The sequence below is a fragment of the Orycteropus afer genome, unplaced genomic scaffold (genome assembly GCF_000298275.1).
Source record: "Orycteropus afer afer isolate SDZICR_OR568_19922 unplaced genomic scaffold, OryAfe1.0 scaffold00051, whole genome shotgun sequence".
Classification (NCBI taxonomy): Eukaryota; Metazoa; Chordata; class Mammalia; order Tubulidentata; family Orycteropodidae; genus Orycteropus; species Orycteropus afer.
The window spans coordinates 5,581,560-5,597,342 of NW_006921638.1; the positions used below are offsets into that span (position 1 = coordinate 5,581,560).

At 37.1% G+C, this 15,783-nt stretch overlaps 1 protein-coding gene across 1 annotated transcript in view; it reads right to left on the reverse strand.

Moving 5' to 3' along the window:
- Positions 1–15,783, reverse strand: part of BAZ1A (bromodomain adjacent to zinc finger domain 1A) — a 140,892-nt gene that overhangs the window by 113,210 nt on the left and 11,899 nt on the right. The window contains 1 exon segment of the mRNA XM_007938586.2: positions 12,751–13,029. Coding sequence (XP_007936777.1) covers positions 12,751–13,029 — 279 coding nt within the window.

Genomic DNA, 15,783 nt, shown 5'->3' on the forward strand with positions numbered 1-15,783 from the left:
AAAAAAAAAAAAAATTTCAACTAGTGTTCTCTGATTTATAGATATTTAAGGATTTGTAGGCTCAGTGTTATGCTGGGCCTAACATACAGATGTAAACATATAAAAACACACGATACCAGGAACCCTGGTGGTGCAATGGTTAAGTGCTCAGTTGCTAAACAAAAGGTTGGCAGTTCAAACCCAATCATCTGCTCTGTGGGAGAAAGACCTGGAGGTCTCCTCTCATGAAGATTATAGCCTAGAAACCCTATGGGGGTTTCTTTGTCATATGGAATCACTATGAGTTGAAATTGACTTGACAGTACCCAACAACATCACTAGATGCAAGTTTATTTAAAAAAAAAAAAAGACTTAACTTCCTGTGACGTTAAGACCAACACATGAAGATGAGAGGCAATACAACATTAAATATAATGAAAAGTCACCATAGACATGGTACCAAGTGAACTTTTGTTTCCACATGATATTAGTATTTTACAACTATTAATCTGGCCTCAATGTGAAGGACTGGCAAGAAGAGATGAAGGCTTCCTGCTTTTCTTCAATTTTGCTGTCATCCTGAATAATGAAAACAATGGTCACAGTTGAAAATGAGGAAAAAGCCTGGGTTCCTCACAACTTTGTGGACTTTCAATACCCAAACCTATTTCTGAACTTATTTTAAAGGAGAAAGGAATTTGTATTTTGTTTATGCCACTGAAGTTTTTTTCCGCCCTTATTAAATGCATCCAAATGAAATCTCAACAAATAAAGAAAAGCAATTTAATATTAGAGGCATTAGGTATTTTCATCTAGTACCCCTAATATGATTAGTTTATAAACATTTTGGCTCTGTTAAATTAACTTTATGAGTCACAGTATTATAGTCCTCAGTTCAGCCAGATAAAGGTTGTTATTTAAAATTTGAAAGTTATCTTGCCACTGAAAACACAAATTTCAAGTCATATTTGTTTCAGAAAATTGAAACTCTGAAGGACAGTAAGTTTGACAACCTATGATTTAAAAGAAGGGTGTGGAGGCAAGAAGGAAATGGGTATGGCTATAAAAGGGCAACCTGAAGTATCCCTATTGTGATGGAAATATTCTTTATCATGACTGTATCAATGTCTGTGGTACTGTATTATAATTCTGCAAGATATTACCAATTAGTAAGACTGGGCATAAGGGTATTCAGGAGCTCTCTGTATTATTTTATAACTGCATGTGAGTCTATGATTATCTCAAAATAGAAATAATAATTTTACAATGCTAATTATAAATGCTAAGAAAATATTAACTCAAACTAAAAGCACTCCTTTCACATGGGGTGGAATAAAAGATCAAAATAATGTATACTATTTGTATTACTAAAAACCAATTAATTGCCTAAGTGGATTCTGACTCATGGCAACCTCATGTGCCATGAGGTTCATAGGGCTTTCTTGGCTGTAATCTTCATGGAAGCAGATCATCTGGTCTTTCATCCATGGTCCCACTGGTGGGTTCTAACTGCCACCAGGTAGGTTAGTACTCAAGCACAAACCATTTGTGCCACGCAGAGCACTTTGTATTACTATAAAGCTACAGTAATAACGGGGACATTGATGGTTCAGTGGTAGAATTCTTGCCTTTCATGTGGGAGACGTGGGTTTGAGTCCCAGCCAATGCATCTCACGTGTAGCTACCACCCTCTGGCAGTGAAGGCTTGCATGTTGCTATGATGCTGAACAGGTTTCAGTGGCTATTCCAAACTAAGACAGACTAGGAAGAAACAACGAAAACCCTATGGATCACAGTGGTCCTATCTGTAACCAATCAATGGATAATGCAAGACCAAATAACATTTCATTCTGTCATACACAGGATCATCAGGAGTTGGGGGCTGACTTGAGAGCAGCTAACAAAAACACCACCACAGTAATCTCAACAGTTAGGACTGGCAAAAAAAAAAAAAAAAAGCCTGTTTATAATGGTGGGTGCAATGGAACAGAACAGAGTCCAGAAACAGACTCACACTTGTATGGCCAGTTGATTTGACAAATCAATTTAAGTGAAAGAAGCCAGATTCAAAAGGCTTCATAATAAGGGACACTGAGTTTCTGTTAAGGGTAAGGGCAGTGAAACAATCTGGAAACAGATAGTGGTGATGGCTGTACAACATGGTGAAAGTAATTAATGTGACTGAACTGTATACATAAAAACTTGAAATGGAAAATGCTTTGTTACATATAATTTTACCACAATTTTTTTTTTAAAAAAAGGTTATGACAACAACATATTATGCAATTCCATTCCTATTTACATGCTGGAAAAGACAAAATTATAAGGACAGAAAATAGATCAGTGGTTGCCAGAGATTAAGAGAGCAAGAGCTGACTCCAAAGGAGCAAGAAAGAATTTTTGGGGGTGACAGAAAAGTTCATTCATTGTCTTTATTGTGGTCGATTACAACTGTATAGTACACTAAAAAGGGTGGATTTAACTATATGCAAATTTGATTTTTACAAAACAATAAAAGGTGATAGAAAGTAATGTACTATAGTAAGAGAAATCTTAATACTTGGATTAATTAGGCTAAAGGCCTATTTGAATAGAATGTAAGTTATTATTTAATTAAAATAAAAACATTTATTGCATCTCTAAAAAATTAATACATATGAGAATGGTTCGCCAAAGTAGACTACTTGTTAGATTTCAATGAAGTATACATATGTCTAAGAAGCTTTGCTGGCGTAGTGCCCAAGGCATTTGACTGCTAACAAGAAGTTAGCAGTTCAAACCCATCAGCCACTCTGCAGAAGAAAGACTGGGCAATCTACTTCCATAAAGATTAACTGCCTCAGAAACCCAAAAGGGGTTGCTATGCATCAGAATCGACTTGATGGCAGTGAGTTTGGTTTTGGTTTATCCATGTATCTTGCTGTTTATCAGAAGGTTAGCCAAAGTTTTTTTTTAAATATGCATATAAAGCACTATTCTACAGTTCGTTTCCATCTCAACTATTACGACTATTAAAATGATTTTAAAATCTTTATTTTCACAGAGGGAGCTCTGGTGGCGTAGTACCTAAGGCATTTGACTGCTAACCAGAAGGCTGGCAGTTCAAACCCACTAGCCACTTCTTGGAAGGAATGTTGGGCAGTCTACTTCTGTGGTGATACTGCCTCGGAAACCAAAAGAGGGGTCACTAGGAGTCGGATCAGACTCGACGGCAGCGAGTTTTGGTTTGGTTTTATTTCACAGAAGAAAGCTCAATATGCAGTGTTTCTTTTACAATTTGAGTTAATAAAATCAAATAAAGCCAGATGATTTCTGTATATTAATATATACAATATAAAAATACATAAAAAATAAAAACAAAAAACAGCCATAAGAATTTGCAAGGAAATAATTATATACATATATAACAAATAAAGATGACAAAATTATTACACTTATTACTCCCTGCATTCTCAAATTCTTCTAGCTGGAAGACTTACTTGGAGATACTTTTTTGTAAGTTTAAAAACAAACAAACAAACAAAAAAAAAACGTGAGTATTTTTTACTATCCCTAAAGTTAAGGAGATGAAGATGCAAGCGTATCTTTATAAAGATGGCTAAAAGGCAACCACGACCTGTTTATAATGGTTTATCGTTGTTAGGCCCCATCAGGTTCTGAATCACAGTGACCCTACAAGCAAGAGAATGAAACACTGCCTGGTCCTGCCCCAATTTCCAACCCTTAACTTTTTTGAGCCCATCGTTGCAGCCACTGTGTCAATCCAGCTTGTCGAGGATCTTCCCTTTTTTCACTGACCGGCTACTTTACCAAGATAACCTTCTCCAGGGATTGATCCCTACTGATAACATGTCCAAAATACAAGAAACAGTCTCTCCATTCTTGCTTCTAAGGAGCATTCCAGCTGTACTTCTTCCAAGACAGATTTGTTCATTCTTCTGGCAATCTATGGTATAGTCAATATTCTTCTCCACACCATAATTCAAAGGCATTCTTTTTCAGTTTTCCTTATTCATTGTCTAGCTTTTACATGTATACAAGGTAACTGAAAAAAATCATAGCTTGAGTCAGGCACACCTTAGTCTTCAAAGTGACATCTCTGCTCTTTAACACTTTAAAGAGGTCTTTTGAAGCAGATTTACCCAATGCAATATGTCATTTGATTTCTTGACTGATGCTTCCATGGGCATTGATTGTGGAACCAGTAAAATTAAATCCTTGAAAATTTCAATCTTTTCTCCATTTATCATGATGTTGCTTTGTGGTCCAGTTTTAAGAATTTCTGTTTTCTTTATGTTGAGGTGTAATGGTTTCATCACAGCAAATTATTAATGAAATGCTAACTTAACTTGGCATTCACACACACACACACACACGCGCGCAGCCGTCAAGTCAGACCCGACTCATAGCAACCACTCCTTGGGTTTCCGAGGGGGTATCACTACAGAAATAGATCACCCAACCTTCCTTCCGAGGAGTGGCTGGTGGGTTTAAACCACCAGACTTCTGGTTAGCAGTCAAATCCTTAGGCACTACACCACCAGAGCTCCCTTATTCACTCTCACCAGCCATATGTCAGTTTGTTGTACTGCGTTGGCTTATGTGTTGCTATGATGCTGGACAGTATGCTATTAGTATTTCAAATATAAGCTGGATCAACCATGGTGACAGGTTTCAGCAGTGCTTCCAGACTAAGACTAAGAAGTAAGGCCTGGTGATCTACTTCTGAAAACTGCTGTTGTTGTTGTTACGTGCCATTGAGTTGGCTCCAACTCACAGTGATCCTATGTACAACAGAACGAAACACTGCCCGGACCTGTGCCAGCCTCACAATCCTTGCCATACCTGAGCCCATCATTGTAGCCACTGTGTCAATCCATCTCCTTGAGGGCCTTCCCCCTCCTTCACTGACCCTCCAACTTTACCAAGCATGATATCCTTCTCCAGGGAATGGTCCCTTCTGACAACATGACCAAAGTAGGTCAGACAAAGTCTGGCCATTCTCCCTTCCAAGGAGCATTCTGGCTGCACTTCGTCCAGGACAGATCTGTTCATTCTTTTGGCAGTCCATGGTACTTTCAGTATTATTCGCCAACACCACAACTCAAAAGCATCAACTCTTCTTTGGTCTCCCTTGTTCACTGTCCAGCTCTCACATGCATATGAGGCGATTGCAAATACCACGGCTTGGGTTAGGCACATCTTTGCGCTTCAGCACTTAAAAGAGGTCTTTTTTAGTAGATCTGCCCAGTGCAATATGTCATCCGATGTCTTGAGTGCTGTTTTCATTGGTGTTGACTATAAAACCAAGCAATATGAAATCTTTAACAACTTCAATCTTTTCTCCATTTATTGTGATGCTGCTTATTGGTCCAGTTGTGAGGTTTTTCATTTTCTTTATGTTGAGATGTAATCCATACTGCAGACTGAAGTCTTTAATCTTCATCAATAAGTGCTTCAAGTCATCCTCTGTGGTGGTTATGTTTGTGGGTCAACTTGGCTAGGCCTGGTTGAATGGCTGGGCAACTGGTGGTAGTTATTCCACATGATGAGACTGGCAATCAACTCCACAGTAGGATCTACCACAAGCAGCTGAGTAGCTGCCTTTGGGATATAGTCCACTTCCTGTATATAAGGAGAAGCCTTGGGAATGATCTCTAGCCTATGGCACACTTGGACCCTGTATGTAGCCATACTGTTGTTCAGCAGCCTGCCATGCTCTGCCGACCTTGGGACTTACAATGGACTTAAATTGAAGGCCTACCATGTGGTTTGGTAACATCGGGACTGTGCCGTTTGTCAACCTTGGGCTTCTTAGCCTCAGCAGCCAGCAGCTGTCTGAGTGAAGAAATGCCTCTAGCTTCAGTGGGTGGGAGCTGGAGGCAGAGCTGAAGCCCAAGGCTGAGGGGCTTTCACCCAGCCCCTAGAGCCTGGCATTTTGAACTTGGACTTAAAGCCTCAAAGTTCAAGCATCCCATTTGCGGTATATTCTTGTCAGAGCGGCACTAGGTAACCAAAACATCCTCACTTTCAGCAAGCAAAGCTATGTCATCAGCATATTGCAGGTTGTTAATGATTCTTCCTCCGATCTTGATGCCACGTTCTTCTTCATATAGTCCAGCTTTTTGGATTATTTGCTCAGCATACAGATTAAATTAAGTATGGTGAAAGGATACAACCTTGGCGCATTCCCTTCCTGATTTTAAACCACACAGTATCCCCTTGTTCTGTTCTAACGAGAACCTCCTGGTCTATGTACAGGTTCCTGATGAGCACAATCAAGTGTTCTAGAATTCCCATTTTTGTCAATGTTATCCATAATTTGTTATGATCCACACAATGAATGCTTTTGCATAGTCAATAAAACACAAGTAAACATCGTTCTAGTACTCTTTGCTTTCAGCCAAGATCCAGCTGACATCAGCAATAATTCTGAAAATCAGCCAATGAAAATCTTATGGATCACAACGGAACAGTGTCTGACTCACTTGCTTTGAACACATCATCAGGAGTGAACAATCTCTAGAGGAGGACATTATGTGTGGTGAGACAGAGGGCCAATCAGGTAAGGGAGAACTTTGGTGAGGTAGATTGGCAAAATATCTGTAATGATGACTCGAACGTGGCTGTGATCATGAGGATGATGCAGGACCAAGCAATGTTTCATTCACCATGAACTGCAGTTGACTCAACAGTTATCTATTTACCTACCTACCTACCTATCAGTCATCTCACCCATTCTATTTGAATGTTAGTGGTGGAACAGGGGGTAACGCATTTGGCTGCTAACCAGAAGGTCAGTGGTCAAGCCCACCAGCTTCTCTGTGGGAGGAAGATTGGTAATTTACTTCCATAAGATTTACAGCCTTGGAACCCAATGGGGTCACTATGAATCAGAATCAATTCGATGGCAATTGAATTTGGTTTGGTTTGTTTTTTTTTTTGTTCTTTGTTTTAAAAATACTTTATCCATGTCCACTTAAAGCATTTACTTCATACTATGTATTTCACTTATCCTTGCTCTGCCACTCTATCCTTATTAACTAATGGACTATATAATGCATGCAAGAGAAAATCAAATGTTTACTGAATGAATAACATAAAACCTGGCTTTGTGTATACTTTCAGTCCTGAATCACACCTCTTACCCCCTTCAAAGAAAAAAGCCATAAAAAATCTCACTTTTATTCCTAGAAACTGAGCCAAAAGATCGAAAAATAAATAAAAATTCTGTTTCCCCCATGCTTGCAGTCACCTTTCACTGCCACTAGATAGCATTCTTTTACCTACAAGCAAAATTATTTGAAAAGAAAGCTTAAAGCAGCTAAGAGTACACAAGTAAAATCATTAAGGCATTCTGTGATAACAGTAAAGAATTTAAAAAGCAAGGTAACTTGTTTAAATATTACAGCTTTTTTTCTTTTGTATAATGTTCCATTGTGGCCACAGTTTTATTGGCTGATTTTTGGATGGAGATGGCCAGGCCTTTCTTCCCAGTCTGTGTTAGTTTGGGAGTCCCAATGAAACCTGGCCATCACAAGTGACGCTGCTGGTATTTGAAATAACAGTGGCATTGCTCCACTTGGAAGGGGATCTATGTAGGAGATTCTGGATAGAGAGGGAGAACAATGTGGAACAAAACTCAAAATCATTTGGAGGGGAAAAAAAAAAAGGGGGACCAGGTTTGCTGGTCCGATAGAGCCTGATGGAACCCCTGAGAGTATGGCCCCTAGCTGCCCTTCAGGTCTGGAATTGAACCCACACCTGTGGTTTCCAACCAAACAACAGACAGGCATATGAGTTGAACATTTACCTTAGGTAGATACACTCCTTGGAGAGAACAATCATGGGAGAAAGAAGGGCTGCTTATGCACAGGGAGACAGCTCAGGGGGCAGCAGTGCATGGAGGGATGGACACAGGGAAGAGGTAACTATGGGGAGGAAGTAAGAGGGGAGCTGTTGCATTATGGTAAACTGTGGTCAATGTCATGAGACAAAGTATATGTGAACTGCTGTATGGAAAGTGAATTTGCTCTGTAAATCTTCACCCAAATCACAATTTAAAAAGACAAAACAAAAAAAACTTCTTGATCACACCTGGACCTAGTCACTGGCATCTAAGCCTAAGATGTTTCAATAAAAATAATTGTATTTGCTCCTCACATCTTGTGAGTTCATCCTATCATCTCAATATATTTAGTATTTCCCTTTTATCCCTATATTATAGATTTTTACCTTCATTTTCTATTTTATTTCATTAATCTACATTGTTTAAAGCACTCCCATCAGTACAACACAGAAGATCCTACAGGGATCTACTTTAATGGTTGAATAGTTATGAGCTCTTATTTGTTTAGTCACCATTTGATACTAAAATTGACATTAGATATAAGATTTAAAATAATTCTATAATCTATTTTACAAAAATTAAAGCAATCAGAAATAACTGAGGCTGAGATGAGAGCAAGGGTGGTAACATTTTTCTGACAGTATTACTTCCCAAGGCTTTTGCAGATCTCTCACCATATATCCAGCTGCTAAAAGCCAAAAAGTCTAGGAGTCATACAAAGTATCTCTTTTCTTGCATATCCCTCTGCCCAATCCACCATCCAATCCCATCAATAAATCCTGTTAGCTCCTCATCCAAGATATTTGGAATCTATCTAATTATCTGCACTCCAAGGCCTGTTGGAACAACCTCCAGATTGGCTCCAGGCATCCATACTTGACCAACCTCTAATTATGTCTCCATACAGCAGAGATATTTTAAATTATTTCCACCTTTGGACTGTTCCCTCCTGTGTCTAGAGGGTTCTCAGTATTAGTGGCTCTTTCTCCCTCATTCCAATCTCAGACTTAATGCCATTTCCTCAAAAGCAGTACTCCTTCACCACACTAACTGAAGTGCCAACTATTCCCCTCCCCTACCACCATAACTATCTGTCATATCATTACCTTCAGAGAACTTCTATGCACAATTTTTGCTTCGTTTACACTTTTCTGTCTCCCTTACCATCATCATTCTCTATTCATTCAACAAACACTTGTTAACCTTATTTGTGTCATTTTTAGTGTTAATCCAAAAACTAAAACCAAACTCACTGCCGGGGAGTTGGATCCAACTCATAGGGACCTCTCCTTGGGTTTCCAAGGTGGTATCACTACAGAAGTAGATTGCCCAACCTTACTTCTGAGGAGTGGCTGGTGGGTTTGAACTGCTGCTAGTCTTCTGGTCAACAGTCAAATGCCTTAGGCACTATGCCAACCAGAGGGATACACTAATGAACAGACAAAATTCCTGTGCTCATGGAGTTTACATTCTGTTTGGGGATGTCACCAACAAACAAAATAGATAAGAAAAACATATAGTATGTTAGAAAGTACTAAAAAGAAAAAAAGCATGGAAGGGAGATAAAATGTTGTGAGCAAGGAGATGAACAGAAGACTTCAATGAGAGCGTGTCATTGAAAATATTAAGAAAGTAAGAGAGCTTACCATGTTGTTATCTGGGGGAAAGAATTCCAGACAAAGAGAATTATTAAGTACAAAGGCCCTGAGGCAGAGATCAGGTCTCACACATTTGAGGAACAGCAAAATGACTGTTTGGCTTGATGAATGGGGAGCAGTTAACTGTCATATCCTTTGCGCTTAAATTAGTGTCTAGCACATAGAAAGAAAAGGAGCTCTGGTGATGAAGTGGTTAAGGCATTTGTCTGCTAATCAAAAGATTGGTGGTTTGAACCCACCGATGAGGCCATCTGCTTTCATAAAGATTTAAAGCCTTGGAAACCCAGTGTGGGTCACTATGAGCTGGAATTGACTAAGTGGCAAGTGAGTGAGTGAGACAGAAAAAACTCAAGTATTTCTGATTGACAATTGCACAGAAGCAATGTAGGCATAAATATATATATAGACACACACACACACACACGTTATTAGAAGGGACCATTCCCTGAAGAAGGATGTCATGCTTGAGGAAAGAGAGGCGGGCCTCAACGAGATGGACCGACACAGTGGCTGCAGCAATGGGCTCAAGCACAGCAGGGATCGTGGAGCTGGCGCAGGGCCGGGCGGTGTTGCATTCTGCTGTGCATAGGGTCCCTATGAGTTGGCGATGACTCGACAGCACCTAACAACATGTATATATGTATCTTAAAGAAAGATATGTTACTATTTCATACCTTATAGGGAAACATGAACTGATTTATAAACTGTACAGAAAAACAAATAACAGCATTACTTAATCCTAAAGGAAGAGGTTTTTAATCAGTTCTAAATATTTTTCCTGGCAATATTCTGCTTTGGGTTAAAATGTTACTGAATTATCACTGGTCTCAAGTCCCCTTTTCTACTTATGTTCTATTAACAACTGCTTTCCTGTACTTCATGATTCCTAATTAACTTCCTATTTCATATGCTATCTCTTAATTTTTGTTTTAGTATTTTTACCTTACCTAGTACTCTCTATTCGTTATTAAAAACAGTTACAAAGACACAAACAAAGTAAATTGGTGACTTTAAGATGTGTTAGCAAAACCCACCCCATGCTGTGTCCATTCTCTAGTTTCAAATCCTCTCTCTCTAACCCTAACCCTCAGAAAAAACCTAACCCTATGTGACCTACAATCTTAGTGAACTAGGCAGCAGAGGATCTAAAGAGTGGATCTAATAAATAACAGCATTCTTAGTTTTATATTAAAAAAATTGTCAAGCACTGAATTCATGTTCTTGTGTTCTTACAGGCACTTTTCAGGTTAACCCAATTCTGTGCTTAAATATAATAAAGGGTTTCTTACACTATTGAAAATATAGAATGATTATTTAAAGGAGAAAAACTTCAGGCATGATTGCAGATTAAGAGTGGCCAATATGTATTATGAAATTTAACCCTTAAAAATTTTCAGGAAATAAACACTAATTTTTTATGCTTCACAATTTAAGAACTTCTTGAACAGCAAGAAATATGTTTCCAAATGAATTCTGATGAAATTTTTACTCCCAAATTTCCCATTTCTACAATGTACTCTAGCTTACTGTTTCTACTAACAGCTATAACTACCTGACGTTCACTTTTAAAATACAACAACAAAAAAGTCTATGCAGGAAACAATGAACTACTAAACTTCTAAATGTAAGCAACATTTCTAACATTAAAGGTTATTATACGGCAATGATTTATAAATTACAAACCATTGTAGTATAAGTCAAATACAAATAATGACTATAAAGAAGAAAAAATTGTGATAGTCCCTAAACACATTCTTATTATTCCATTTGATGTTTAGATCAAACACAAAAATCTATTTTCTAAGCTTATCACCAAAAGCATAAACCATTAAACATACTCCAAAACAGCATTTATAATACGATATTTAATAGAATATTTTCTTGGTGGGATTATTGGTGACTCCTTTTTATTTATCAATATTTCTAGTTTTTCTAAAATGAATATATAATTTTTTCCAAAAGTCATTAGATATATGAAAAATCTTTCTAGAAGGATACAAATTTTTACCATTTGTTGCTTTTTTAAAGAACACAGGTTTTAAAAGAACTTATTCAATTACTTGTCAAAATCAAATTCAAACAACTTCAGATCTTAATAAAAACATTGCTTGGCCTTTTACGATTCACGTAGAATAGCATTTAGTAACTAAAATGGATTATACTAATTTATTAAGACATTATTCTGAGGTTACGACATATGAATTAAGATTCTCCAAAATTAAGACAATAAAGAACATAATTAAATGGTAATTTTTGACTGCTAATGTTTAAAAATCAAGAGGAAAAAAAAAAACCTTCATTCTGGTCAATAATTGGGTGGGGAGCAGGGCCATCACCCTCATCCAAAAAATATTTTACAGCCATTTCCCCTAAAAGCAAAAATAACCCACTGCCATCAAGTTGAGTCCGACTCATTATGACCCTGAAAAGCAAAAGAGCTATAAAACATTTTAATGCAAAGTAAGTTTATCATGACAAATGTCAGCACCTAGCCAATCAAATACTTAATATTTCAAGAATACACTGATAATTCCAACTCATAGCAACCCTCAAAGACAGAGCAGAACTGCCCACAGGGTTTCCAAGGCTGCAATCTTTACAGAAGGAGACTGCCACATCTTTCTCCCAAGGAGCAGCTGGTAGTTTGGAACTAACAACCTTTCAGTTAGCAGCCAAGCACTTTAACCACGTGCCATCAGAGTCATTAAGTCATTTTAAATCTTCCTATATGAAAAATTTATTCTATTCTTGAAGACCAGAGTAAAAGACTAGTAGAGTATATAAAACTCAGTCCTTATCTTAACAAAGAACAACTAAACTAACAGCAAGAAATACAGGCCTATTTAAACTTTTATATAGCAAAATGAGAACACTGTTCAATTCTTCATCTTAGGTTTTATACTAGCAAATAATAAAGATGCACCTCCCATATACTGGAACTTACGCAACAAATAAAAAAGAGAAGGAACCTGGTTTATACTGTAATGGACTGATCTCCAAGATATTTTTAAGTGAAAAAGAGTATAGAACACAATGAATTTAACTTCGCATTAAAAGGAAGGGAAATGCATGTATATGTATGTACTCTTTTTGTGTGATATATAAATAAACTGCAAATACTCGGGCTATCTCTGAGAAGGGTAGCAGGAAAGCTCAAAGATAGTAACAACAGAAGCTTTCCTTAGTTCACCCTTTTCTATATTCAGAATTTTGAGCAATGTGAATGTATACTTATCCAAAAAATAAATATTTAAAGTACTTTACCTTGCACCATTGTTCCTAATGACTTCAACAGTTTCTTCAACAAAATATCGGTCCTTGACATACGCAAAGATATCATCACAAATTTCATGTAAGCGTGAACGATGGGTAAGGTTGGTCAAGTATAAAACTGGAATAATTAGTGGTTCTGGAAAACTCTGAAGATTCTGTCTTGCTTTTTTTTCTGACTCAAGTGCTTCCTGATAGGTCAGTCCTGGTCTGCCCGTCACAGCACAACTCCACACAAGGCTGTTGCACAGAATGGTTCGTTCAAAAAAGTCACTGGTTGAAAAACAAACAAACACATTACTTATAATTTCAAAAATTTTACATTAAAAAATTGAAAAGAATATTGTGCCTTTATTGCAAAATTTTACATATAATCTTAGAACTCAAACAGGGTTTGGTAAGTGGTAAACTTACACATTGATACAAACCTAAGAAAAAGTATATTTAAGGCAGACATTTATAGCTTGCAATATAAGGGTACAGTTAGCCAAAACTGGACTTTAATTTTCATCGGTTTTGAAATTGGGAGTCATACTGAAAATAATAATAATGCAATCATTTCATTTTCCTTCTAATTAAAATTTTTTTTTTTTTGCTTCAAAGCAGTCAATTCAAGCAGTTAACTATCAATTTTAAAAGGCTTTAACATAATAGTGAAAAACCAGAAAATTTAAGTGTCCAAAAAAGTAGAAAATTAACTAAATTATAGAACTTCAATATAATAAATCATAGTCATTAAAAAGTATAAGGAGAGTTCTTACATAACATTTTAATAAGAAAAAAAAAAACTGTATTTTGATTTTTACCTCAATGGTAGTGGGTTTGGGGTATATCTTTTAAAAGGAGCTCTGGTGGTATAGTGGTTAAAGCATTCAGCCTACTAACCAAAATGTCAGCAGTTCAAACCCACAAGCCACTCAGTGGGAGAAAGATGAGGCAATCTGCTTCTGTGAAGATTTACAGCCTTGGAAACCCTATGGGAGAATTCTATTTTGTCCAACAGGGTTGCTATGAGTCAGAATGGACTTGATGGCAATGGATTTGGATACACGTCTTGAAAGTAAAAATTTACTAACATAGTATATATATTATGGTTCCATTTGTGTTAAAATTCAAGAGACCTACAATATGGAAAGATTTCTAAAGCATATTGAATAGAAAAGACTCAAATCACTGAATAACACAATTTCATGTACATTTATACACATACTATAAATAGAAGATAAAAGCAGGACTAGGAAGGAATGAAAACTTTTTTTTCTTATTGTAAGCATTTCTAATAGTTCTAATTTTTGCAATGTGCATGTCTTTATGTATTATTTTACAATATTTTTACAGTAGAAAAACCTAGACATGCAAAAATATAAACAATGCCTGCCTCCAAGTATTAAAAACCCACTGCCACTGAATCAATTCCAACTCATACCAACCCTAAAGGACAGAGGTGAAACTTCCCGTCGGATTTCTAAGGGCATAAATCTTCACTGAAGCAGACTGCTTCATCTTCCTCCTGCAGAGCAGCTGGTGGGTTCAAACCACTGACTTTTGGTCAGCAGCCAAATGCTTTAACCATTACGTGACCAGAGCTCCCTCTAAGTGTTAAGGTATGGGTAAATTATTTTCCTTCCTCCTCTATTCTTTGGTGTGCTGTTCAACATTTCTGTAATTATATATAACCAATATAGTTAATAGTCATTATTCTCTTAACTTTCCTTCCTAAAATCCTTTTTCCATCTCCCATGATTGTAAAAGTATTAATATTGCTAAATGTTTACTTCTTGCAAGATTATTTTGTATGTCTATAGAACAAAAAAAAAAAAATCTAAAGAAATAGAAAGTAAGAAAAACTAATCATACCTCAACATAAATAAGATCTAGAGAGATGACAAGTATATACAAGTTACATGACTCTAATTCATTACAAAGAAATCCTTTTAAAGTATGTACCCCTTAATAGGGGAGCTCTAGCATAATGCCTAAGGCAATTGACTGCTAACCAGAAGGCTGGTGGTTCAAGCCCATCAGCCACTCCTTGGAAGGAAGGTTGGGCAATCTACTTCCATTGTGATACCATGTCAGAAACCCATGGAGGGGTCGCTATGAGTCAGGTCCGACTCAACGGCACGTAACTACAATCCCTTAATAGAGGAAATAATGGATGCATGTCATTTCACAATGTGAAAAGTGATTTATAAGACAAAGACATATATCCTACAGGAGGAAAGGAAGGAAAAGAGGAGGGAATAAAACACCAGAACATACTAGAGCATTATATCTTAAAGAAAAAGTACAACTGAAGAAAGTAATACCAGAGAGGAAAAGGTGAATGTAATCTGGTTTAAAAAAATCTGTCAAATCAATAATTTATTAGCAAGAGACAACAGAAATAATCAATTGGTTTGCCAATAGTACAGACTAAATGAATGGATGGCTTGCAAAAGAGGTCTTAAGTTTTACTGCCTGAAACTGCAGTCTCACTTAGAAAGTTTTTTAAATAGTAAAGTTTTTTCCTACAGAAACAAACGTATCTGTCAGACTTAACTTCCCAAGCCAACACATCTCATATGATGTACATGAAGTACAGTTACATACCTACGGTTTATATACCTAGTACTGCTGAAGAAAAACATACTTCAAGTCTAGATATCTTACACAGTAACTAGTCTCTAAACCAGTGGTCATCAGGAGCCTTGGTGGCATAGCGCTTATAGCGCTGAGCTGCTAATCAAAAGGTCTACAGTTTGAATCCACCAGCTGCTCTGCAGGAGAAAGATGTGGAAGTTTGATCCCATAAAGATTTACAGCTTTGGAAATCCTATGGGACAGTTCTACTCTATCGTATAGAGTCAATTCAGCAGCAAGAGCTAAACTAGTGGTAACAGAAATAGGATATGATATATATATATATGAAATGTTAAATTTTCTAGTGGCTACATTTAAAAAGGGAGCTCTGGTAGCATAGTGGCTAAGGCACTTGACTGCTCACCAGAAGGCTGGCGGTTCAAACCCGCCAGCCACTCCTCGGAA